Here is a 26,848-nt window from a genome sequence, read left to right on the forward strand (position 1 = left end):
TCTAGGACTGTATGACTCATTTACAGACCTGCCTATGATAAACAAGCTGCAGTTTGCAGGTGACAACAGGTCATAAAAATGTAGCGTCTCAGGCGGAAATTTTAATTTTGCTCCCCTCTTTGAAAGCTCACTGAGTCATAACACCAGAGCCGACTGTGCAGAGAAGAGGAATGAGTTTGGAGTTAGCAGGTGTAATTTGTCGTCTGTAAGGGATTCTTAAAAGGAGCTGCTTGAGTAATGACATAAGAGGCGGTTCATTCCTCGGCTTTCACTTTTTTTAACAATGCATATTAGGTGCTTCTCATTCTGACATCATGACATGTATAGGCTTGAAAGTTATCCAAGTCTACTGAAATTCAGGAGCTGCCAAAACTGAAGGATATCGCTTTACAACAGCTTCCACCTGGTCTGAAGACATGCCTCTCTTTGGTGTGTCACTTGCATTTAAAGGGCAGAAAAAACACTGAATATTCACTCTATCCCAAATACGATGCAGATTAATTCTGTGGAGAAAAAGAGGAGAACATTTTGTTGGAGCAACTACAACAAAGAGCATTGTAACCATTCACAGACTCACATTAAGGACCATGTGGCGCTTGTGACCACGAACAGTACTAAAAAGTCATGTTTGTATCAGCCGAGCCCCTAAATTGTTTTTAACTTGCTCGCAAACTAGGACAAAGCTCGAGCAACTCACATCCAGTGGTTGTTTTCATGCTATTTTTGATAATTGAGAGTTACAACGACAATAATGAACTTATTTCAGATAGCACAGCGTGTTCCAAAACACAGTTTCAAAGTGATTTAAAGATTCACACAACAACATTTGGTGGTGGTGAGCCAAAAAGGTATGGAAGAAGAATACTGCTAGCAAACAATGCTAGCAAACAATGCTAGCAATTAACAAAAAATAAATGTGCTCTGTAAATGTTCAATGAGGAAGGTTACGGACAATGCGTATACTGTGATTAAGCCATTTAAACAGTGGTGGATGAGACCTCACAGGTGGTCTCTAGAAAAGTCATAACAAGATGAAAAGGCATACAACACTTTAATGCTCCACGAAATAAAGTTTATATGACTTTTTTCTGTGAAATACTGAAGACCTTTACATCCTCAGGCCTCCAAATATCGGTCAAATGGAAAACATGACAAAATTGGCGTTCTCCACAGTCACAGCGCTGCTTGGATGTTAATGCTAATGTCAGTGTGCTAACATGCTCATAACAGCATTACTATAGTGACTTTTAACTTTAAAATCTTAACATCAACATCAAGGTGAGCATGTTAACATGATGCTAATTTCAATTTGCTTACATATTTACAAACATTGATACGACGTTAATATATAGCGGGTAAATTGCCAACTATGTTTAACATCAAGATGTGCATGTTAACATGACACTTTTACTAAATATCTTAAAACTACATTGCTAGCATGCTAACATTTAGAATGTTTAGTGTTTTCCATGTTTAACTTCATATCAGACTGATAACATTACACTAATGTTAGTTTGCTAACATGCTAACGCCAACATACTATCATGCTAACATAGAGCAGATAAAATGTTATTTATGTTCATCTCTAGACTAGTGTGTTACCATCAGACTGTACAACTCTGATGGCTTAACTATATTCTGTACTCTGTGCAATAATGTGCAATAATGTAAAATACAGTGCAATACACTGTGCAATATCCCTGCCACATCAACATCCTGTATATAATACCGTCATTCCCAGTGCTTTTGTACATAGCGAACTGTAACTATTCTGCGTTACTGTATATACTTGTTATTAATCCAATTTATATTATTTCATTCTTATTTATATCTTATTTTATTCCTTCTTTCTATTAATATTTTGACTTTTTCATACTGTGTATAAGCGCATTCTGTAACAACTGAATTCCCCTCTGAGATAAATAAAGTATTTCTTATTCTGATACCATGATGCTAGCATTTTCTTATTGCCAGTATATCCCAGTACAGCTAAGACAGGAATAAAGTGTTTGCAGGTTTTTTGTTCATAAAACAAAGTATCTGACAAAGTCATATTTTTGACTTGATGGTAGATGAAAGGTTCTGGGGTCATCAAGTTTTTTTTACAATTCATTCTGACTAAGACATTGATGGCTTTACCAAATGTCATACTGCTGAGACATTTTTCTGAAAACCACAAGAAAAATGTCAGGGAATCACAAAAGCATTTAGCATTCATTGTGTGGGACCTGTGAATGCTTGAACAAAATGTCATGGCAATCCATCAAACGTAATTCAATTGTTTTTAGACTGACTGACGATATGACCAACAGTCCAGCAAACCAAAGTTTCCATCAAAAGAGCCCTGAGCTGGGTACAAAGGAATACAAAAAATAGGAAAAACAAACAAACAAAAAAGAAAGCCTAACTGTCATACTCCTTTTGTAGTCACAGGGAGTTTCCCCATTCCCCTTCTGATAGGCATCTTTTCCCTGGACAGAACATGTTAACTACTGCCATAAACCACAAATATTTACCATAAATTGCTGCTTCTGACAACACATGGTGCTTATGCTGTTACTCTGGTAATTGTTATCCCTATACGACCTTAGCGCCTCGGGCACACATGAAAGGAACGCTATGATTCAGAAAAACAGTCATGTTCCTACGCAACACCCTTCTGCTTAACAGGTAAGAACTCCTCTTAATATTCAACTAACTGCACTTATCCACTTTGCTACTGGATCAGTGTTTGTTTATTTTGGTTTCCTACGTAACATCTTTTTAGGGAAGAAAGCCTCATAAATCAACAAAGACTACAAGAGTAGTGGAGGGAAGTGTTTGGGGTTTCCTTTAATACTGCTGGGCTAACCTCTTCCTGTGAGGAGAGAAAAATCTTTATTTGATCTCAGTATAACAGAGGAAAAACATTAGTGTGACACCATCTGGGATTCATTACAAACTGTTGTGACAACCTTACCTCGGTACAGATGTAGATCTAGAAACATTAGAAATCATATAAAGGAATACAGCTCACACTGAAAGTAATTGAAAGCATAAGGAGAGGGGAGGGGATTGAAGGTGGCAATAGAGGTGGGGGGTCTGCAGGTCTTCCCCAAGAACATAAAAGGATATGAGAACCACTGTATGCGTCACATGCTTATATCCTTTTCTTAGTTTAAAGCCACACACTGGTGTTGTGATTTAGATTGATAACATGCTTGTATCAATCAGTATTCCAGAGAAGTGGTAAACAGAAAAATATTTCCTTCCCCCTTGTTTTTCATCTTTAAGCCCGATTAGACACTATATTCTGGTGCAGCATGAGCTGAGAGGAGTTACCATCAAATTTAAGTAAAATAGGAGCACCACTGCAGGTTTCATCAGGTGGACAGCACTACACATTATACTTCCCCAGATTTTAAAGGAACAGTGTCTATACATGGAAATATTAAGCGATATCTAGCCGTCAGATTCTAGATTGGAACACTCCCTTCCTCTACCCTCCTGTCGGTGGCCCTAGAGGACAAGAAACTCCTGTGATGCATAATAAATATCATCCTCAAATTGACAAGTAACATCCATCAATACAAAATATTTTGCAAACAGTAATGACTCGCTTCTTTTTCACATCTTTAAGCCGCTGCATTTCACATGGCTACTTACTAAATTAAAAAAGGAATATGATACTAGTTTGTCCACGCTACATGTAGAAACATACTTACGATTATTATACATCATTTCTACCATCTGTTTGGCTAAATGCTGCTAAGTACTACACACTGCACCTTTAAAAGTTGTGCTTCCCACTTTTTCTTTTTTCGACAGATGGAGACTTTTACAATTGAGCAGACATTTTTAAATACTGCATCAAGTGTCGACCCAACTTCATAAGTTTAGTGAGAACAAATAAATAAAAACAGTGTGAACAAGTTCCTTTTTAACTTGACGGAAGCCAAACTAAGAAGCAGATCTCAGTGTTATTATTTATGGATTCATTTGTCTTTTTAGTTTTAAATTCTTGCACCTTCACCTTTTTATATTATGAATTTTATCTGAATCTGCTCTTTTGTTGCCCGTACATGGGCATCATTCCTAATTAGAGTTCTCCCAAAATGTGTTTACTAATGATTTAGAATAAATAAATAAATTGATGATGACGATGATGATGATGTTGATGATGATGTTGATGATGATGATGATGATGATGATGATGATGATGATGATGATGATGTTGATGATGATGTTGATGATGATGATGATGATGATGATGATGTTGTTGATGATGGTGTTGATAGTGTTGATAGTGTTGATCTTGTTCCTGTGAAATCACTTAGACTCCCACATTAGTGTCTCTGAGGCCTGAGGTTGAGATCACAAGTGGTCACAAAGGGATTTGAAGGTCAGCTTCACACACCCTCACAAAATAATATTACTTTCACCGGAAATATTGAGTTTTTTGGTTTTTGGAATTGGAAATCACTGCCATTCAAATTGGTAGCAACTTGTAGGCCTGAACTCTGTGATAAAAGAAAATGCTTTGAGTTGAAGGGTCACAAACATGTAGGTTTGGGATAATCAGATCAAGTGTCGTCAAACTCAATTTCACAAAATTAGAGTAGTAAATGTAAAAAAGTTCTATAGTAATAAGCAGCTCTTATCGAAAGCACATTCAGTCCCCTTTTAACCCCAACTATGAAGAACTGCAACATCAGATCCTGTCCTTCGCCTCAGAATCGATTCCAAAGTATTACTTTTAACAAACAACACATTATACTTAGTCAGGCTGTCTGTACCTGAAGAGTACTTGTGCTTGCTTCAGAGCAGTTTTCTGGTTGTCCAAGGTTGAAAATTAAATATGATTGTGCGCTTGCTATTGTTACTCCCCCAATCTGGAGCAGTGTGTTGACATATTTATTTTCTCTGGCTTTCTCTTGTTTTTTTTACTCCTCGGATATTGTAGGTTGTACACCTCAATGCTTGCTCTCTGCTATCCCACGTATCTTCTTCCCGTAAAGCATTTTGTGAGTTTTGTTTATGTAAGTTCTGTATAAATAAAGTTGACTAGCTTCTTTGCAGACCTCTCTGGTTGTGGCTCTAAAGTGAAGTGAAGCACTGCAAAACTGAAACCTGAATGTAAGTTTTCAAGGTTGTGGGAGGAAAACACTGAATTATGCAGATGGATGTATATTTTATACTGTCCCAACATCTGAGGTCAGAATTTGTTTTTTTTGGGTCTGTCATTACAACACTGAAGTCATTTACAGGGGACACGGCAGAAAATACTCTCCCCCTGAGTCACCTCAGAAAGTCAGATAAGGAGCAGCTTGGCAGAGAGCATTTATGTTCCTGGTTAGGATGTAAAAGATTGCATTGGGTTGTTATGATAGGTACAGGCATCAAATATTCATGGACTTGTGTCTGATGCATACTGTGTATAAACAAGTTCTAGTCTGATTCCTGCTTGATGCAGTCAGTGCTCAGCATACATCAACCTGCAGGCCAGATCTGACACATGAATACAAAACAGATGAACCAGTCTCCCTTTTGTGAGGTGTTGTCCTGATTAAAAACATCCACAGAAGACAATCAATGACAAATGATACCACACTCTGGAGAAACGTAGCCTTGAAATTTGGATAGAAGTTTGGAAAAATTGTCTCAGAAGGAAATTAAATCTCAGATGTCAGTCCAAAACGGTTTATTTTGTAAAGGGGGCAGTTGGAGGAGATGAGAAAACATGGTGCGCTACTAAATGATATATTCAAATGTACATGACATTCAAAAAGGTTACAGTTATCACTCAAATTTTCCACACATGAACGTAAGTCTTCATTCCAATATGTTCTCCAAATGTAAATGGATAAAAAGTTTGTATATTTTCAAAATAAAAAAATATGTATCAACACAGTAAACTCTCGGGATGCTAAAAGAAAAAAAGAAATAACAGTTTCATGCAGAATGGAGACTGATGTGATAAACTTTGTTTTGGGAAAATAGAAAAAAAAAAATCACATGGTGAATGACAAACTTGTTAATTTGATAAAAATTTGAGGTGACCCCTTCTGCTTTTTCGTTGTCACATCATTAACTCACATAAGCAGAAACTGCTTTGTTTCAGTCTTTTATTCAGTATAATATAGGTCAATAGGAAATATAAGAAACTGCTATTAATGACAACTTGAGTGGTCTTGGCTAGCCATTACAAACAGCACATATGAGTTGAGATACCTCATGAAAATGACGATCCAAAATAAATTACATTTGCCAAAACCTAACGCACGGGCTGGTTGGGATGGAGGCAGGAGGAAGAGGAGGGTTGGAATTGATGCGGTAACAGCAGACTGATGACTAGTCAAATACACTGTGAATGAAGCTCCTCTGGATGTGTGGCGTCCAGAGGTACGACTGTAGAGTGAGTAAAAAGGTCCCAAAGTAGAAACTGCAGTCTTAACATGTGCCATACTTTAAAATGTAGAGGAAAACACCCTTACACTCATCAATATGATGAGCAGAAAAGTCCCAAACCAAAGCTTTGAAGTCTTTATTTTGCTATCGGGGAGAGGAAAAAAATACTCGAAAACAAAATAAAACACAAAACAGGAGAGGGAAGAAACGACTCCAGATATTACGCTGAATGCAGAGAAGATGAACTGCACGAGTTGGGTGAGACACTCCGGCACGAGGGGTTATTTCCTGGAGCTAGACTTCTAATATCCAAAAGTACTGGTCTGGAGGACCCATGTTGGTCAAGGGGTGTCCATGGAGATGCCTACAGTAAAATGCCTCGACAAAAGCATCTAAGCAGGCTGTCCAAGAGTGACGCTATGTGCTTCCTACTGCCTGGCTCTCTCCTCCCTCTGAATTACCTGCAGAGAGAAAGTGACAGCAGGTTGACAGGAGTTATGTAGGCGAGTGGTCTCGATATATATCACCAAACAAACTGCTGATGTGGCACCAACAAGCAAGAAGCAGCAATAAACCCACACACTAACAATAAAAATCACTGACTCGTAGCAGGAGTGGAGGCTGAAGCTGAGGCAGACGCATTGTCCTCCTCGTCACTGTCGTCCTCATTGGACTGCGGTACCTCGGCTTCGGGGATGGTTGTTGCCGGGGTCTCGGGCTCCTGCTCTGCCCTGCTCTTCAGGGCTAAGATACGGTGATGTAACGCTGCAGCCAGCTGACCTACATCCTTAGAGCTACCCTGAAGACGACAGACACAGGGAGAGACATTGAATGAAAGAAAGGCAACATTTTTACCACACAGTAACTTGAAACTAGTGCACCATAGCACAAAACATAGATGTATCAGAGCTTGCCTGAAAAGAGGGGATATGTACTTTAAGCAACTAGGCTTTAGATGTGAAACATTTTAAATTAATTTGTTTTACAGTTTTAAATACTGCAAATCTTAAGGAATCAAGTTAGTGAAATGATTAAAAAATCTGTCCTGAGTAAAACAGTCCCTAAGGTTTTTTCCCCCACAACATGATGCCCTGATTAGTGGGCAGATTCCTTGGACTTTCAAGCCCCTATACTTCCCACGTCTGAGGCCAGATGCCCTGTCTCAAAGCACCAACAGTGGTACAAAGTGAGGTATGAAAAAGCTTTTAGATCATGTCACCTTTATGCTGACACGTCACTGGTCCATGCTTTCAATAACCAAGTATTTGATGTACGCGATAGTAACAGTTCAAAGCTATAAGGAGGAATCGTCCTGAAGGATGGAAACGGAGCCGTAATGAAATGTTGATGTTACGTACGGATATTAGGAAGACCTTGACCCCCTGGTCCTCTGTGTCCATGGCAGTGATTCGTACACTCTTCTCGCTGGCCTTGTCCACCTGCATCTGGGGCCAAAGTTTAGTGTTGAGGATCAACCGAAGGCTGCCCTGGGTCCTCATCACTGGAAGAGTTTGGACACAAATCAACATAAATGAACAACAGGCCAAAGCAACTGTTATGGTGTTCTACCTGGCACCGTGATGTTTGTGCTACTGAAATGATCAGGCTATAATTCAAAGGAGTGTCCTTTCAAAGGTGACTTAAGATGTTGTGCTTGCCAAGACTTAATGAGGCTGCTCCTTTTTTTTCCATCAGCATAACTTCAGTGGCAAGAGAAAATCACCCAACCTAACTTTTCATCAAAGGCACTTTTTTCTTTGACTGATATTTGTCTTAATTTCAAAACCCTTCCTGCTCCAGTGATTTTAACAGCATGCAGTGATGCCAGCTCCACACAATGAAACATTCAAGGAATGAGCTCCCCCTTGTGTTCAAAGCAATGTATTTAAAAAAAATACTTAGGACCATGACTTTTTTTCTTTTTACTGAGGAATGTTATCATCCCACATCTAATCATACCAATGTTTGATCTGATCATCTACCATAAAAAAGGCGTTCACTCCCTAATGGTACGTTATTCATTCACTTTTTTCCGCCCCATACAGTTTCTGCAGGCGTGCTTACCTAGACGAGACTGTAGCGTGCCATCATCTGTTGACGCCATGTCATTGAGCCTCAGTAAACCTCGACCTCTTTCTATCCACGACTGAGCCGTCTTCTCAAAAACGTATAACTTGCACTGCATCTGAAGTTGAAGAATGAAAACAAACAAGGTCTGTATAGCTTCCAGTCAAATGCATTTAGTGTATGGGATGAATGAAGCAAGAGAGAGTCTCTACCTGTAAAACGTTGCTTTCTGATTCCTCTCCAGTTTTGACGTCGACTTTCTCTAAGATGCACTTCTTGGCTGTGGCTTTGGTGTAAGCTGCTGCAGACTCCTCCAAAGACTCAGACACACTGTTCGCTGGGGAGATAAAATACATCGATAAGAAAGCTAGACTAAGCTGGAGACTTTATCCTGAACTGACGCGTCTCTTTAAGAGTATTATTTTACTCCTATTAAAAAAATACTCTCTCTGCAAAATGTGGTATTATGCTGTGCTGTAAGGTAATCATGAAGCACCCTGGCTGACACTCCGTCACTTCACACAGGAGCTGTTCAGGCTGCAGCAAGATCATACGCACTTCAGCTCTAAGCCTGCATTGATAAATGCCTGTGCAGCGGGAGCTATGAAAGACTTGATTTTTTTTTCCATTGTCACCGGGCAAAAGATTAGACAATCCCACCACAGAAATGTAGATACAGTATTTTTTTCAATAGGCACTTAAGACTTAAATGTTGAGCTGAAATAACAAACTTTTATCAGCTGTATTCACATAGTAACTTTGGTTTTAGAGTCAGAGTTCATGATTGAAACCAAACAAAGGAAATGCCATTCTCTAAAACCAAAATACAAATATGTGTGTAATTATAGCTTCCATTGTTTTAATGATATTCACAAACCAATGGTATGAATTTTGCATCAACTACAGTTGTAGTATTTGTCACATGTACAGATCTTTGTGGAGTTCTAGTAAACACTTAACTCCTAACTGAGATGTGAGTAAGTCTGTTTTAGATTTTGCATTACTTGTCAAATAGAGACTTTAATGTCAACAACTGTGAGGATTATAATCTTATTATTACATGTTCTTGTTATTTGTGGTTATTGCTGTAAGTGTTTTCTTAAATCTAAAGGCAGTCAAATCATCATTTAGCTCTTAAAAAATCAGAGGGGTCTTGTTTTACCCTTCTCTGGGGTGGTTTCCTGCGATGAGGGCTCTGAAGAAGGGGGAGGTGGAACTTCTTTAGTTTCCTCGCCTGAGGACTCGCCCTTTGGAGGACTCTGAAAACATGACAAAAAGACCATCATTGGAACCTGTTCACACTCATTCATAGCATTTTTGCAGATTGTCAGGTGAAAGACTGACTTTTTTTAAACAGTGCGCCACAACTCACCAGAACTCGTTCAGACATGTTCTGCCCAAAAACAAATTTTGCCCCACTGTCTGTACTGTTTGTGGCATTTTTTGAACTAGAAGAACAGGAAAGAAAAGACACATTGGTGAGTCGATAAAAGCTAATCATGAATGAAGATGAGCTGCTAAAAATACTCGTCGGAGGACACACTTCCATTACCTTGGGGTAGAGATGTACTGTAAGAAATAATTAGTGGCCTCTGATTGAGAGTCCAGTGGCACACCATCTTTTGACTTCTCTTCCGTACTGTTCTCTTCCAACTAGAGGAAAAAAGTAATCACATTTAGAGTTATACCGAAAGAACTGACCCAAAAAACGAATTACAAACAGTGCTGCCACACTAGAACCCAAACTATTCAAAGTAATTTCAGGAATCGCAAGAGATATAGCTGCAAATGCATCTCTAAACAGGAGCTGACGTCATGTTCTAAGTAAGGGACTAGGGACCCTAACAAAAAGTTACAATCTAATATACTTCACAAATTTAAGACTTAGACAAGGTAACTTAATATTCAAGCATCATCTGTTCTGCTCGTCACATTCTCACTTCCTGTCAGAAGGTGTAAGACGAGTGGAAATCAACCCACCTTTGCTCTGTCTCTGATATTCTGACCAAATACAAAAGATATTGCTACATCTGCATCCTTCTTCTCTCTTCCACCTCCTTCTTTGTTACCACCTGCTTCATCCTCCTCATTTTCATGTTTCTGAAACACAAGTGCAAAGACATCCTCTGGGTTGATCTAATATTTCTCGGTATGTAACACTGCTCTATGAACAACTTTCTCTCAAAACAAAGGGCTTCTTTTGGTAGCTAACATTTGCCTAAGTTCTTTTAAAAACAGACTTGATGTGTTGCCTTCACTCCGAGGAATAAAAAGAACCATGGGTCTGCAGCTCTCGAGCAAATTCCCACATTTTTGGAGACCTTAAGGAAAACCTGCAACGATCTGGCTGGCTTTGTTCAACACCGAGCTCCAGATTATTACAAAGATTGAGCCACTCCTCACCTGTGACTTTGCCAAGTCGGCTGAGTGCTCTGTGTTGTTCTGAAAGACGGACGGGGCCGCAAGTGCCCCATCTGAAGACTTTTTCACACCGTTGGTTCCACAACTGGAATCTGATGAGAAAAGACAGAGAGGAGGAATATCATTTAGCAGCTTTTTTTTTTAACCGTCCCAAGGAAGTTTAGACTATAAGACTTTAGGGACATTCTTTTTTATCTACAGGTTTAAATCATAGCCAAACAAAAGTTGAATGTTTTTAGCGAAACAAATTGGTGCAGATGACTCTGAGCAGCACCCACTGGACTCTATATGTGATTTAGAGGGCGGCGCCTGGAGAACTGCAGGGCGAAGAACACTGCGTTGCTGTTCCTTGGGTTTCTGACTTGGGACCCCTGCAACAGAGCAAACTTGTCTCATACTTCTTCAACACAATGAGATGATCGAGGTCTACACATTCACGCCTAGATGTACCCTTTCCATTTCTAAGAGTGGTCACATAAGAAGGGTTCAATTCTTTATTTCCATTTCAAAAACAGTCTGTGTGAGAGAAGATAACAGAAAGAAAGCTCAGAGCCTCAAACACCAACCTGAACTTGGTGCCTGTCCATGTATGAGGGTTGGTGGCTTTAATCGGAATCCCACGGGTTTCTCCTCTGGTGAGATGGAGAACAAGAGAGGGCAGTCATTAAAAAAAGATCCAAGAGTCACACAGCAACTTAAAAAGGGTACGTTCCTTCTGTCTTTGCACCTTTCCAACCAAAGGGCCAGTTACCACAGCAACCCTTGAAGAGCTACAAGAGCTGTGTTGTGATCCAACCCCTGCACACTAACACGGCAGGCTCTAGGGCCTCTGATCCCTGCCTGCCTCTCACTCTCCATCTCAGTGGCTTTATTAGCCTGACATAACCTGCTCCTAATCAGTGAGCTGAAATCACTCTTAAAACAGCATCCTCTTTATCCCTCAACATTCACAAGATAAATCCTGTGTCAATAAAATGCCTGTATCTGTAACCTGGGCTGTATTTTCACGTTACTGATCATGAGGGGAGGACTGGACATGGCTGTGCATATAAAAACAGAAACACAGAAGCACACTGAAACCATTTTAACAGTCAAATTTAATCAAATGACTAAAGTGATGTTACAGGCCATCCCCAAAGATGGAACATTTCTGCAAGCAAGCTGTAAATCAGTGTTTTGTATTTCTCATTCTAACTTCAAATGAAGTGCAGGATGTAATATTCTTAAAATGGGTTATATTTTATTATGCCTGGTTTAGTTGATCAGGTGGACGCTCTCTGAACAGCTGTGTCATTTAGTGACATAATCCCTCCTCATTGTGAACGACTGAGCCAGTTCCAGATTAATGGATCGAATTCAAAAACAAAAATTGTCAAACAAATAAGTATGCTACCCACAGTGTGTGTGTGTAATACTGTATGCCTGACCTACAGAAGATCATACACTGCAGCCAAGACGAAAAAGAATAGAAACAAGACCCTATACGAGTCTATATGTGCACGTTTCTGCCCCATTTAACCAATCCAACCAACTATTAAACTAAATGTTACATTCTATCATTGTTTTAAGATACAGGGAGGCCTTCTCACAGATACACAATAACTAATCAAGAAACTATCAGACACTCAGCTTGCCTTTTTCAGGTACCCTTGTACATTTGAATGTGATCAAATACAACAACACTGCCATGAAATCCTCTTTTCTATGCACTGTTATTCTTATGAAGTAAGTTTTAGTAGGTGATGTTGACAAACTTGCTTGTATTTTATCAGAAGGGGTTTCTATTTTGCCCTTCATGTGTGAAAGGGGTTTTACAAAGTAAAGGACAACTTCTAATATGCCGAAGTTCAACAACGCTTGAAAAAAGCAGTGTTGAACTTTTGTCTTCTCTTTATAAATCAGATGCTAATACAGGGAGCAGGGTTTGATAAGCAATGCTCAGAGGCGCAGTGTTATGACGTCATTCAAGAGCGATGTGCGCCTCTCAGCAGCATTACAGATCAGTCATCATTCTGTTCAATCCTGAGCTCATATATCCAAACAAACGTCAGCTTGATATTCTTAACTTTCAATGCTGATTTTAGATTTGTTAATATTAGCCTTCAATCACTCTCTATCACTGAGCTTCATCGGTAGGTGACAGAGGGTAAATTTAGAACAGCTGAAGAGAACGCTAAGGGATTTCTACAGAAGATGTAACTCCTGAAGTTGCTGATGGTCATGCTGCATGTGGATGAACTATAGTTACTGTAAAGCCTGCAGGACGGAGGTTGCAGGGAACACTTCAATCACCACTGAAGCCATTTAAGCGCAAGAGCTTGGGCAGACATATTGAGGGGTACAGATTGTTCAACGCGCTGATTATCAACATAGTACTGGCTCATAAAAATAATCTCTGCAGACCTATAGTCGAGTAGAGCAAGGCTCAAACTACTAAAGTGGAATTACTGCTACAAGAGAACTGAACAGGAAAATATTCAACATCAGCAGAAGAGCAGAAGAGCTACGCATAGCAACATCCCAGGACTCGACCTCTGTATTTTTCTGAGTGGTGTCAAATTTTGACAAATATGCTCATCTGCACAAATGTTGATGAGGCGTCTGACCTCTTTGCTGCTCCAAGTCAGGCAACAACTCATTTTAGTGTCAAGTGTGACCAGCACACATGGCATTTGTTTACATACGCTGTGGGAAAAGGAGACTGTGACGTGTTCAATCAATTAGTTAATACTCGATTCATTGTTAGCATCCCTGGTGCTACTGAATGAAAATAATAATTCAAGACCTGTTAATGCCTCCATTGTAGGGGTGTAACGATTCATCCACTACATCGATGTATCGAATTATATTCCTGTGATCCGACTACATCGATCTGTGCTCGGCAAGTTGGCCTTCCGGACGATATATATTGATCTAAGATTGTTTTAAAAGGTAATAAATTGATTGTATCAATACTAGGAAATAACGTATTGGATTTAAGCACATGAAACTTTATATGGATGTGGGGTTTTTTTTCCACTTTTAATGATAGACATTAAATCTTACTCAATTCAGGCTGCCTGTCTGTGACGTCATCGCCACGCGCCAGCAGACAACAAAACATAGCATGGCAGATGGCAGAGGAGAAGCCGGCGAGCGAGAAGTTATCAAGCCACACACACTGGAAACACTTTGGCTTTTGCAAAGACGGAGATGTTCTAAATAAGTCGCTCGCTGTTTGCAGGATATGTAAAGGTCAAGTAAAGTACCACGGCAACACGACAAATCTATCCAACCACCTACTACGGCGCCGTGGGATTTCACACAACGCCGAGCGTCCAGGCACGTCTTGCAGCATTCCCGCTGCAGCAGCACAAGGTAACATCAGCTCTGCAGAAGCCTCAGGCCTTGTTTGTTTATTAGGAGTGTACCAAAATATCGATACTACGATATATTGCGATTTTTCAAAAAGAAAATGATTCAAGGCAGAGGATTAGCAGCAGAAAAAAACACCTGAAAGATGCACCGTCGAATTTTAAATCTAAAGTCTGGGCCCACTTCGGCTTTTACTATACTGACAATGGAACCACACTTAAAGAGTTCGCAGAGCTTACCGTGGAGGAGAGGACGGTTCACAACGCCAATGCTAACATTTCTGTAAGTGCCACTTTGCGAACTGCTCCAAAAACGAAGGTGAAAGTTAAAATTGCAGTCACAGCGGTGAAATCTAAGTGACCCAGTAACATGCTGTCGGCGTATTGTTGGGATAGAGACAACTCGCTGTATACACGTGCTGACTCGACCAAAACATATAGTGAAGGAACAGTTTGGGGGCCACAAATAGGCGGCCGGCGGGCCGGATGCGGCCCCTATCGAGGGCCTCTGGTATCTACTGCACATATGGTCTAAGACTTAGACCATATGTGCAGTAGATACTTTGTTTTACTTGGCTGTCGTTCATGTGAAATTGATTGACAATGTTTCGTAATTCCTGGGAAATGGATTCAGTGCAGTCAATAAATTCTGAATTTCTTCAGTGACACAGATATCGTGATGTATCGTGGATATTTCTTGCAATATATCGATTATCACAGAATTGCTGTATCGTGATAGTATCGTTATCGTGGTCAAAATATTGTGATAATATCATATTGCCAGGGACCTGGTGATGCCCAGCCCTATTGTTTATATCCATAATTAATTATTACCTGATTCCCTGACAAGAAACAACAGGAATCTAGGACTGTCCAGTATCAAGGTATTTATTTCACAGTCACACTGGTTGAATTTTTGGCTGAAATGTTACTGAATGGATTTGGATCGTATTGTTCTAAATTAACCAATATCATCCTTTAATCGTATCGGCAACCACAAATCGTAAATCGAATCGTGGTTCAAAAGAATCATTACAGCCCTACTCCCTTGCAGTGTAGCATCAAACTTAAGATCAGTATACTGTAGTTTGTTAAAGGTACAATGAAGTGAGTGCTGTTGTATTGGATCATTGTACAAGTTTACCTACTGAGTGAGTTTTTAAGTTAAGTCTATAACAACATAAGGCACAGCAGCAATCCAGCACAGAACACCCCTGATGAACTGCCCTCATGTTCAGTGACACTACATGAAATGTAGCCAAATACCAGACCAGAACACTGAGGCCTTTAAAACACTAACCCCTCTTCAGTAACTATTTCAGTATTGGTAAAATGAAACTGACAGCTAACCTCAGAATTTGTTTCCAAGCTGAAGGAAGTTCACAAAGTCATAATCAAGAGCAGGACTACTTTCTGTACAGGCTCAGTCACAGGTAATAACAGCTTGTCAGAACTAAATAATGAGGAATGATGGAAAGCTCCTCTTTAGCTGTTTCTATGTCATTCAGTACAGACATTATTTAGCAGAACACATTTAACAAATAGGTTGGGAATTAAAACAAACTGACTGAAGCTGTTGGTTAAAATGATCTTAAAAAGTCTCTTCAGTAATATGAAATCAGTCCTGAACAAAGAAATCTCACATGCCTATGGAATGTGTTGGTCAGAGGAAGTTGTGTTTGCATTGTTTGACTGCATCTTCCTCTATTCTGAGTAACATCTGACCCCCAGGGCAGATACTTGAATGGCTAGCTCAGAGGTAAAAATACCACCAATTTAACTTTGTGAAGGGCTGCATTTGCAGGCAGAAATATGCACATCACTGACGTCTAAATTACAAGTATTGCTTTCAAGACTCTTTAAAAGACACACATTCAAATTTTATTTCTAAACACATTTGCTGTGGGCTTGCATGTTAATGTATTTTAGTTGTATCTGTAGGCTAAGTGTCTAAGCCAAACTATTGCCTCTGTTGCCCTCAACAGCTGAAAATCTCCCATCCCTGACCTTTGAAACTAAGATTCTTGAAACTAAGATTTAAGAGTGGGTCTTTCAGCTTTGAAGAAAAGCTAATAGTGGTCTTGATGCCTCACCTGGCTCAGAGTCAGAGTTCCCAGTCGGGGACTGGCAGAAACTTGAGGGCATGAATACATTGTTCTTGGGAACTGCAAAGTAGCAAACAGGCATTGCACTCAGCATACAAATCAATGTGTACACCACAAGCAAGAACCAAGAAACAAAAAAACACAAATGCTCTGCTTAGTCACAACGTGCCCTTACCAGAGTGTGGGGGTGGGAACGATGAGGTCCTTTCCCTTTTCACAGGGGGGCAATAGCTTCCCTCGTCTTTATCTGAATCTGAGAACAGTAGAGACATATTAATATCCAAGTCTAAATAAATCTGTTAAGAAGAAAATGGTGAGTTTCAATGTTTGATTTACCTTCTCCATCCTCTGCACTTGAGCCCTCTGCAGATCGCTGCAATAGAATACAAAGAGTTTATAAGCTCTGATTTAACCCCGAAGAATAATCCTTCAAAATTAAGGTCACGTCAAAATAACACAGCAGCAGCAAATTAGTGGTTCTGGTCTTAAAATGCAACATGAAAGTGGTATCAATTCTAATATCTATTAAAGTATCATGACGTTTCATAAAGCCTTGCTAACAGCTCTGGGAATTAAGGAAGGTGTTAGCTTTAAACTCTTCTGCAATGCGTGCTTCTTGAAGATCCGTCTAGACTGAATGTCACTGTGAGTAAATTCTGAATCTAAAGTGACCTCGGCCTCATTAAGTGCTTGAAAAACAAAACAGAACTTACCTTCTGTGCTTTATCTTTTTGAAAAACAAACACAGGGGGCGCTATGGCAGGCTTTTCTGTTAAGAGAAGATGTAGGCTAGTCATTGGTGCATCAATTGTAAACATACAGCAGTCCTCTATGCTTATTCTTTTTAATGCTCTGAACAGAAACATAACACTTTAAGTTTAAGCAAACTAGAATGTCACAGTTATCCTCTTAAAAGCAGGGAAAGCATGGGGCTTGGTGAAGCAAGAGAGTACCGAGCATTAGTACTTATCGGTGTCATCATCTTGCACTAAACCGCACAAGAAGTTTGAATGCACAGAGATAAATACATCACAGGCATTAACACATGAATACAAGTAAAATCACAAACTAGAAAACAAGAGGTGGATGCATTCAGACATCCTAGACTGTGGGGAAGGTCACATTTTGGTCACATATTTTTTGTGCCAACTTAAAAAAAAAAGTGAGTAAGGTTATACGAAAATGAAAGTGTAAAAGGGGATGTATGAAAATCGTCTGGCCAAGATGACACAAGAGACAGATTACTACACCGCTGCTGAAGCAGAGGGGTTGCATGAGGTACCATTGTGAGTGTATAACCTGCAGTAGATGGCAGGTGAAGATTTCCTAAATACGGGGTACAGGCTCCTGTGAGGAACTCTCAGTTTGTGTTGATTCAGGCAACCTCTGTAGACAAAGCTGCACCTCTGAACTCTTTGGTGTTTATGTCCTATACATCCGAGTTTTTCATATTCTCTTCCTGACGCCTTAGAACAATCATTGAAGATCTTACTTCACGTTTATACAGAGTGCAGACTTTATCCTTCAACATTAATTTAAGACATTTAAAAGATCTCAGAAGAAATGGTCAATCGTTGTGCTGATAGTCTTCTTTGCTTGTGTAGTTTATATGCATAAATTATTTTAACAGGGACCTTATTTAACTCTCCTGTTACCCTCAAATGTACTCACATCTTTTATCCTTGGGGTCAATTAAATTGACCCCAAGGATAAAAGAAACTGAATTTGACCACAACATTTTAAACCTCCAGAAACTGATTGTTACCCAGGTTTATGTGTCAGGTACTTTATGTTTCTGTATTGACTACCTAAATAGCCTTTAAATGAAATATATTTTAAGCATAAACACAATTTAAAGCATTTAAAAGGACTTTATTTTTAAAACAGAACATAAAACTGCTGCAAGTTTGTCAAGCTCTCGTTGGCCCTGCCTTGTTTCTATGTTATAAAAACGTATGACACAGGACACATCATTGAATGTCTTTAGAGACATGGTGGCTGGAAATATTATATCTCAATCTAAAGGTTGCCAGTTCAATCCCAGCTCCTGGAGTCACATGTGGAAGTGTATATGGTTATAATGACCTCAATATCATCCAAAACAACCAAATCAAATGTGTGTAAAATGTTGATGTTTCTTATGTTATATAAAGCTGAACAGCCTGGGGTCAAACTGACCCAAAGGAACACCAATGCGTTTTTCAAAATTACATATATACAAGAAATTGGAACATATCAACATTTTAATTTGACACTTTCCCAGTTGTCTCGATTAAATTAGGAAAAGTCATGGAATATGAAGCCAAAAAAATGATGCAAGTCATTAATTTAGAGACGTTAAACATTGAATGGGGTCCAATTGACCCCAAGGATAATAGGAGGTTTAAGTTTTGAAACAAGCCAGTCCTCAGCTTCAATGATGTGCCAGCTTCTCTGAATAGAGGCCTTACTGACTGCCATCTACTTCAGGTAATACACCATGTATGAAGTATCTCATACAATCAAACTTCAATTTGAGAATAAAAACTCTTAATAGGATACTAAAGTTAATCCTGCAATCCCATTACTGCTTTGAAGAATATGGTCAAATAATGACGACGGATGAAAAACAGCCATCAAACACAAACAATATGATCAAAAATAAGACTACAATTAGCTCAGCTTCACATGAATCACACATGTTTCAGTCGTTGTGCTGCAACTGTAGCTGCCTCTGTAATCAAATGGGGGATTTTATTAAGATGTTGATATGCTTCTGTGAAAAGCAACCCAGAGTGGTGATCATCAGGCCAGGTGATGTTTTAAAAGTAAACTTCAGACTTACCTTTTTAATCTAGCTTTTAAATTGAAGTCATTTATTTTTAGCCCTGGACTGCATTACTACTATTTTTATTATTATTTGAATCTTTATTATTTGAATCATTGCATTAACATATATTTAATTATCTATCTTTTTACTTCTTGTATTCATCTGATCTTGTTAACCCTAACTCATTTTTAACTTTTCTTTCCACTTTTACTTATTTTATTAATTTTACTGTATTTCATATTCAAGTATTTTATGTATAATCATGCCTTTTATAATTTTACCATTGCTGTTGTTTTCTGTCTCTGTTTTTCTGTGAAGCACTTTGGGCTGCATGTTTTTCTGTCTGAAAGGTGTTATATAGATAAAGTTGAGAATGTTGTGATGTGAAAGCAGCTCACTTAACGCGTCTACCTCCTGCACACGGTAACCTCTGTAATCCCATAATGTTAGCAGACAAAGGTTTTCGTCTGTCTGGGTTGGGCCTGTTACACCGAGCAGGTGTAGCATCGTTTTGTGAGCTGTGCTGGGGCATAAATACATCAAACAGCACATACCCCCTCATGTTAAACACACAGACATCCAGCATCTTTAACATAACCCTCAATGCATGGGCTATACGCTTCTATATGTAGCACGCTTAATGATAGAAAACAATAATGCTAAGTGACCTATATTCATCACCTGAATTTCAATTCCAGTGCAGCTACCGGTCAGCTATCTTAACTAATGTATGTTATAATTCAAGCACGCAACACTGATACTCACTGGAGAGATTCAAGCAACCCGAGATGTTCCCGGCTTATGTTAACGAGCTAGCGCCTACACTATCTGACCCGATCCAGGAAGTAGTCGGCCTCGCCGGTTGTTCCCTAATGCCCCCGAATGTAGCTAATAGTTAGCCTGCTGCATCTCGCATGAGTCATCTCGTCTGACAACCGACGGCACATGTATTCCGACCCAAATCCCCCCCAAACAGTCCACAGAAGATCACGATAAGAAGCATTTTACAGGAAAAACTACAACAGAGGAAGAGGTTTGATCATAGCTGTGTCCCGCGGTTGACGTTTTCTCTCTACGCGCCTAAATGAACGTCAAGCGCTGCTAGCTAAGATCCACTGAATAACAAATAGGATTTCATTTAGTTAAGGTTAATTACTCATTAAAACATCACATTAATAGCACTAAAGTTGTATCGTAGCTTTGTGACATGCAACACTTTCGTTGCCGGGCCTGATTTACTGTGGTTTACATCCACAAATGCCACACAAATGGCACAAACACAGAGCCTATAAATAGCCGGGTGCTAGCTTAAAGATTCAGGCTTCATTCGAGGGCGTTTCGAAGCATTCCAGGTATTAGTCGCAGCCCAGCCGTTAGCATTGTTAGCCTGCATGCTAACAGTTGTAGTCTTGTGAGCGCCGCGAGGCTTTAAATCTCCTGACTTTACTCTTAACATGAGGTCGAGTAGCTTCTCTTCAGATATCAACCACACAGGTAATGTACAGGTGGCGTTTCTAACCGCACAGTCTCTGTATTGTTTTTCTTTTACTGCCACTTACTCACCTTCGTTTGCCAAGTCCGCCATTTTACTTCGACGCTCACACACCCACAACCCACCGCGCAGATAACACAAGCTGCTGAGGCCGGAGTGTTTTCAGAGGCAGGGAAAACATTGAGCACATTGCTGCCGGTTTACTGATGCAGTAGACTCAGGGGCTCTCAAACTCTTTTTGGCTTGTGTACCTCCTTTCAAAAACAATTTCAGAAAGGTACCCCCTTGTATGGCCGAGAATAAATGTCAGGAAATAATATGGGAAAATAACATGAATAAATGTATGCATGCGGTTTTACAGCAGTGGTTCCCAAACTTTTTCTGCGGGGCCCCCCTTTGTGGGTGAAAAAATCTCCATGCCCCCCCCAATTTAATTATTTTTAAAAGCAAACTCAAGACCTGCCTTTTTAGTCTCTCGTTTTAACTGAGTTTTATTCTTAACAGTTTTATTTATTGATTGATTTATTATCTAGTTCAAATTATAGTCACTTTTATTCTACTGTATTTATTTATGTACTTATTTATTTTAAGTATAGCATCTTTTGTTCTTTTAATGGTTTAAAATTTTAGTGTTTTATTATCTTAGAAATCTTTTTTATTTTGGTGATTTAATTTCCTGTGTTGAGTTTTAACCTTTTAACATCTTATTTTACCTCCAGTGTTTATTCAGTAAGATATCATGAAGGCGTTTCCTCAGTTCGCTCAGTTACTTCTTTTTTTATTATTTTCTTTTCTTTTTATTGTTTTTATTACTATTGTTGCATATTGTGTTCTTAATAGTGTGGGGTGGGTTTGGGGTTGGGGTAGTGATCTTTTTCTTAATTTATTCTATTTTAGGTTGTTTTTATGTCCAGCACTTTGTGTTACAATGTCATTGTATGAAAAGCACTTTATAGAAAAAGTCTGATTGATTGATTGATTGATTGATTGATTGATTAGTTCATTCATATTTTTTGTCATTTGTTTATGATTAATTGATTAATTCCCTTTTTTATATTATTGCTTTTTGAGGTAATGATATTTTGCAGTTTTACAAAATGATGAGGGATCACGAATGTGAAAATATGTTAACTCACTATGACCTCCATCAAACAAGTCTGCAATGCAACACTCGAGCCTGAGACCACAGAAAGATGTTTTTATAATCCTTTTTGTTCGGAACTCAGGACTTTGTAGCTTCTTACTAAATCTGTGTTATCTGAATTTCCTTTTCTCTCATACTCCCTTGTTAATATAATTTATCTAGCGATACTTTATTTAACTCTTTGAGATCTGTCAGGTTATTATAGCTGACAACATTCTGATTCCTGTTATAGCCCTTTCAAGTAAAGTTTTTTTGGAGTACCGAACATGAGGGAACTTTTATTGTGAAAGTTTTTTTCGGATATGAAATGTTGATCATTGAAGTAGCGTAACTACGATTAGCGGCGGCCGTCAGGAGTTATAATAAATACAATTGCTCATCTGGCGTCACGTCACAGCTACAGTCAACGATCCTACTCATCTTGAACTTTAGAAAAAACAAGTTCTATCACACGTTGAGGCAGGTAGAGCCGTGGTAGCGGATGAAAATCCCTGGTCCAAGCGGTTTTGCAAATAATATATTTTATGAATGAATATGCTCAATTTGGGAAATAGTTAGTGCCCTATGTGATGTTGTATTGAAATAAAAATTAAATGCTCTTGATAAAGTTGTCTTTAATCAGATTTTTATTTATTTATTGTGATGCAATTTATTTATTTTTTTCACATTTGTCCATTTGTCACGTACCCATTGTAGTACTCCCACGTACCCCTAGGGGGTCATTTCCGCAGCTGCAGAAAAATTACTACACCACTGATGTCTTTATGTTCATGTTTGTAATTTAATATTTCTTTCAAACACTTCTTATGCACAGCTTTGAGTCCTGCAAGGAACTTTTTAGTTGATCGGTTTAATCAGGTTTCTCCAAATTTTAGCACCCTCTGCAGGAAAATATATACATCTTTTGTCCATTTGCTCATTTTGACTCGTGCATATGTAAGTAGCGTTGTATATATGAAATATCAAATTTTTCATATTGCGGCCAGTTTTAATCTTGCTGTCTAGAGCGCAACAATAGCCAGAGAAGTATGATGATAATAGAAGCTATGGGTATGAAAGGTAGCATGCTCATACCTTCTCTACTCTCCCGCTCTATTGTCTGTCTGTTGCTATGTCAGATTTAGGCCGTACTTAGAAAGTAAAGTAAAGTGCGAGAATGCAGGTGTTGGCATGACTTTTGACGGGAACATTCTCTGTTCCCGTGGGCCACCCACATTGAGGGGACTCTCAGCAGGGTAGTGATGTGTCATAATCAAAAGCTGCGGCTCTGAGAGCCGATCCTTTATAGTGAATCAGAAGAGCCGGCTCCCAGCTTTTTCCTTTCGCTGCTTAGCTCTCACAGTGCTCAGCCCCAGCTCTGCTCACAGCACAAATTTGTTTTGATTGGTCAGCATGGCGGCCATGCGGCCAATCACATGTGAGGATATAGGATACAGGTGATGGAGGGGAGGCTGTGTATCGTGGCTACATCTGTTCCTTCTGAGAGAGTCTTCTCAAAGACCGGGCAAATACTCACTAAGAGGAGAAATCGGATTAGCCCATCAAAGCTGAGGCATCTGATTTTTCTCAATGCCAACCTGTACTGAGGTCATAAATAATGTTTGCTCCAGTTTGGTTCTGGTTCTGTTTTCTTGAGTTTGGTTTAGATTCTGTTTACTTGAGTTTGGTTCTGGCTCTGTTAGCTTGAGTTTGGTTCTGGCTCTGTTAGCTTGAGTTTGGTTCTGGTTCTGTTTGTTTGACTTGGTTCTGGTTCTGTTTGCTTGAGTTTGGTTCTGGTTCTGTTTACTTGAGTTTGGTTCTGGTTCTGTTTGTTTGACTTGGTTCTGGTTCTGTTTGCTTGAGTTGGGTTCTGGTTCTGTTTGCTTGAGTTGGGTTCTGGTTCTGTGTGCTTGAGTTGGTTCTGGTTCTGTTGGCTTGAGTTTGGTTCTGGTTCTGTTCTGTGGATATGTTTGCAGTTTTTGTGAAGTACAATAAAAAAGTTTTCTTAAAATACTAAACAAAAGTAAGAATGGTTTTGTAACAGAATAAATGCACAAAATTGGTCAATTATAAGGCTCCTTATAAAAACAGTTTACGTAAAAGGGTTTTCAACACAAACCATAAGTTTTTGCAAAGTTAAGGTAAAATATACGGCTACAAAAGATCCTAAATTAAGAGCCATGCAGGAGTCGAAAGAGCCGGCTCTTCTTTGGGAGCCGAGTTAAAAGAGCCGGCTCTCTGAAAAGAGCCGAACTTCCCATCACTACAGCAGTGGAGGGGAAAAACATATACAGATTCTCTGCAAGGGAGTCCTACCAACATTATACTCTCCATCTACACATGATACACTCTCTGTCAGAGCTTTACAAAATGAGCAGCAGAAGTAAACAGGAGATAACTCTAGCACTCCTCTTTGATCATGACAGTGAAAGAGAGGAGGGTGTGTCTGAAGATGAAGACCATCTCGTGGTCAATTTTGAGTCTGATGATTCTGATTATGAACCAAATGAGGAAACAGCTATTCATATTCCTCCAAGCAGACATTCACATCAAAAATGGGGAAATACAGCAATCTTCATCCCCAAATATACGTCAGGCAAAACTGTCTGCAGAAAACATTATAAAGACAGAGCCACTAGGATAGCAGTGACTCGTGTAACAGACATCAAGTCAGCTTTTGAGCAGTTCATGGTAAATAGTAAATGGTAAATGGACTTGTACTCATATATCTCTTTTCCAGTCTTCTGACCACTCAAAGCTCTTTTACATTACTGGCTCACCCAATAATGGTAGAGGCTGCTCTAGTAAGGGACCATCAGTATTAGCTAATCTTATCCTAGACATTCATACACCGCTGAACAACTGAGGGAGCAGTTTGGGGTTCAGTGTCTTGCCCAAGGACACTTCGGCATGTGACTGCAGGAGCTGAGATCAAATAGAGACAAGCTGTCAGCCATTAGAACAGTGAGGGACAAGTGGGTAGAGCAACTTCCACTGCTCTATAACCCAGGCCCTAATGTCACAGTGGATGAAAGGCTAGAGGTATTCAGAGGTTCCTTCCATTTTAGGCAATATATGCCTTCCAGGCCAGCTAAATACAGCATCAAAATCTGGGCAGCATGGGACAGAAGAGGTGTCTCCTGTTAATTTATCAACATCATTTCATAAAAAAAATAAAAATAAAAATGAAATAAACAAAAATCTATGTCATGTAAAAGTATTGTATTTATATTTAGGTCTTCAAATGTACATTTAAAAAAGCTTTAACATTTAACAATTTTCATAAAAAAATGAATGAGTTATCCTCATTGAACCATGATCTGTGAGGATCAAAGAACACCATTGCACTAAATATTGATCTAAATGGTTAGTAATGGAGTTATTAATGAGATTAAAAAATGTTTATTGGGATTTTTTTGAGTTCTGACACTTGTGGATAATTGAACATGCCCCGGGTCAAGTTGACCCACGAACATTATTGCTGTCTCTAAGAAACAAATAACAGGAGGGTTAAAAAAAGCTGAACTATTTTCGGCTGCTTTGAAATATTCTTTGTTTACACCAGTTTGCACTGAATTTTCCTCTTTTACTGGAGCTTTATGGAAGCCACATTTGCTACGCTGTGAGTCACACATGAATGCAGAATGGCCTGTTCTGCAGTTGTGATTGGTTCCCAGGTCAGCCATCCTGCTCTGATCAGACCCAGGAGTACCACATGTTTGGTCTTTTTGCAACACAAATCTGAAGTTTGACTTCTTTCAGTTTGTATTTCATATCTTTTCAACTAGTTTTATGTTGATTTTTTTTGGCAACTTCATGATTCGTACATAAAGCCTAGGATCTGCCTGACTCTTGTTCTGCATTGCTGTTCTTTAAATTAAGGCCCATGCAGTTCACTTCATCTACCACCAGAGGGCAGGCTATCGTGTAAAACTGCAGATGAGCTTCCTTTCCACTTCACAACCAGTCTATGTTCACAACATGTTAAAAAAAACTCAGTATACTTATCTAAGGTTTTCAGGTTTGTAATGACTGTAGTCTTCTTCTGAAAATTTATAATCCACAAAATAAGTTTCTTGTTTTATTTTTATCACGGCTTAAGGTGCTGCAAACTTGTCTGTCAACCAAAGGGCCAGCTTTAAATTGAGTGATACTTTACAGTATGTCACATTAATGAGTAAAACATGTGGTATGATCTTCTATGCTTGTAGCCTACAGTTCTCTGCTGCATTCTCTGTTTTTGCTACAACATTGTACCTTGACATTTATCATTATTTCATTTTGAGGTAAGCACTTGGATTGTTATTCTCTGTTACATCTTCTTGCTTCTCTGGATGTTTTTATACAAATGTAATGGTCACAATTTAAATCAATTTACTGTTTTGAATTGCTTAATGGTTTTAATTTCAATCTTAGCTGTTTTTTGTTTTTGTTTTTTTTACAGAAGAATGAATGAAACCCATTATCTGACATGATGTGTATCCCTGGCTTCCTCATACTCTCTGGTAAATAGAATAAAGGTCAAACCAACAGCTACTAAAACCTGTATGAAAAGTGACCAGATATAAGGAGAAGCCAGATAAAATAACAGGAGTAGAGGAAATAAAGCACTGTTATAAACATACAGACGTTTTTCTTCTTCAATTATGGTTACGACACACAAAAGAGAGTACATTTCACAAGACTTTGAATTGCACAATGCCGACCAAGGTTTCAGAGAGAGTCATTCTTCAAATTTCCCTTCAGGCAAAACTTAAACAAGCCTCTGCCTGTGTTTGTGCTGTTTGCCACAGAGTCTGTCAGGAGAGCTTGGCTTTCTCTGTAAACCAAAACAGTTTCACTTCTGCTCTGATCCTTCAGTATAGCTGGGGTCCAACGTCCACGGCTAAAACAGTGAGTCAACATTTTTTTGGCCCGGAAGCTCAACTCTCAATAAAACACAACTATACTGAATGTTGGAGCATTTATGTCAGTCTGACAATTTTTTTGATAGACAGCTTATAGTTAGAGCTGGCTCAGCTTGGACCAGCTCTTAAATATGCTGCTATAGGCTTAGACTGCCTGGGGAAATGACACACTGGGATCCTATCC

At 39.1% G+C, this 26,848-nt stretch overlaps 1 protein-coding gene across 7 annotated transcripts; it reads right to left on the reverse strand.

Annotated features, from left to right (window-relative positions):
• Positions 1-5,658: 5,658 nt before the first annotated feature.
• Positions 5,659-21,037, reverse strand: ranbp3b (RAN binding protein 3b). Of its 7 annotated transcripts, none has more exons than XM_034702708.1 (17): positions 20,706-21,037; positions 17,047-17,102; positions 16,670-16,706; positions 16,509-16,586; positions 16,322-16,393; positions 11,442-11,507; positions 11,154-11,246; positions 10,858-10,967; positions 10,435-10,554; positions 10,007-10,107; positions 9,827-9,902; positions 9,617-9,713; positions 8,667-8,791; positions 8,452-8,572; positions 7,746-7,888; positions 6,991-7,186; positions 5,659-6,848 (listed from the first exon to the last, which is right to left on the reverse strand). In XM_034702708.1, exons 1-17 carry the CDS (start codon positions 20,725-20,727, stop codon positions 6,805-6,807), a joined length of 1,557 nt encoding a protein of 518 aa, XP_034558599.1. In that variant the 5' UTR covers positions 20,728-21,037; the 3' UTR covers positions 5,659-6,804. The 7 variants fall into 7 exon arrangements, with proteins under 7 accessions (XP_034558599.1, XP_034558600.1, XP_034558603.1 ...); XM_034702709.1 differs by having other exon boundaries at positions 17,047-17,060; positions 20,706-20,787; XM_034702712.1 differs by lacking the exon at positions 10,435-10,554 and having other exon boundaries at positions 20,706-20,832.
• Between the last annotated feature and the right edge of the window lie 5,811 nt (positions 21,038-26,848).

This window comes from Notolabrus celidotus, chromosome 15 (assembly GCF_009762535.1).
Source record: "Notolabrus celidotus isolate fNotCel1 chromosome 15, fNotCel1.pri, whole genome shotgun sequence".
Taxonomy (NCBI): domain Eukaryota; kingdom Metazoa; phylum Chordata; class Actinopteri; order Labriformes; family Labridae; genus Notolabrus; species Notolabrus celidotus.

What these genes read in the sequence shown, in the direction of transcription:
- ranbp3b (XM_034702708.1), bottom strand. Translation starts at nt 20,727, where the DNA reads ATGGCGGACTTGGCAAACGAAG. An exon ending in AAGTGCAGAGGATGGAGAAG is followed by an intron (nt 16,587 to 16,669) that starts GTAAATCAAACA and finishes TACTGTTCTCAG; the next exon opens with ATTCAGATAAAGACGAGGGA. An exon ending in CCGACTTGGCAAAGTCACAG is followed by an intron (nt 10,555 to 10,857) that starts GTGAGGAGTGGC and finishes CTTGTGTTTCAG; the next exon opens with AAACATGAAAATGAGGAGGA.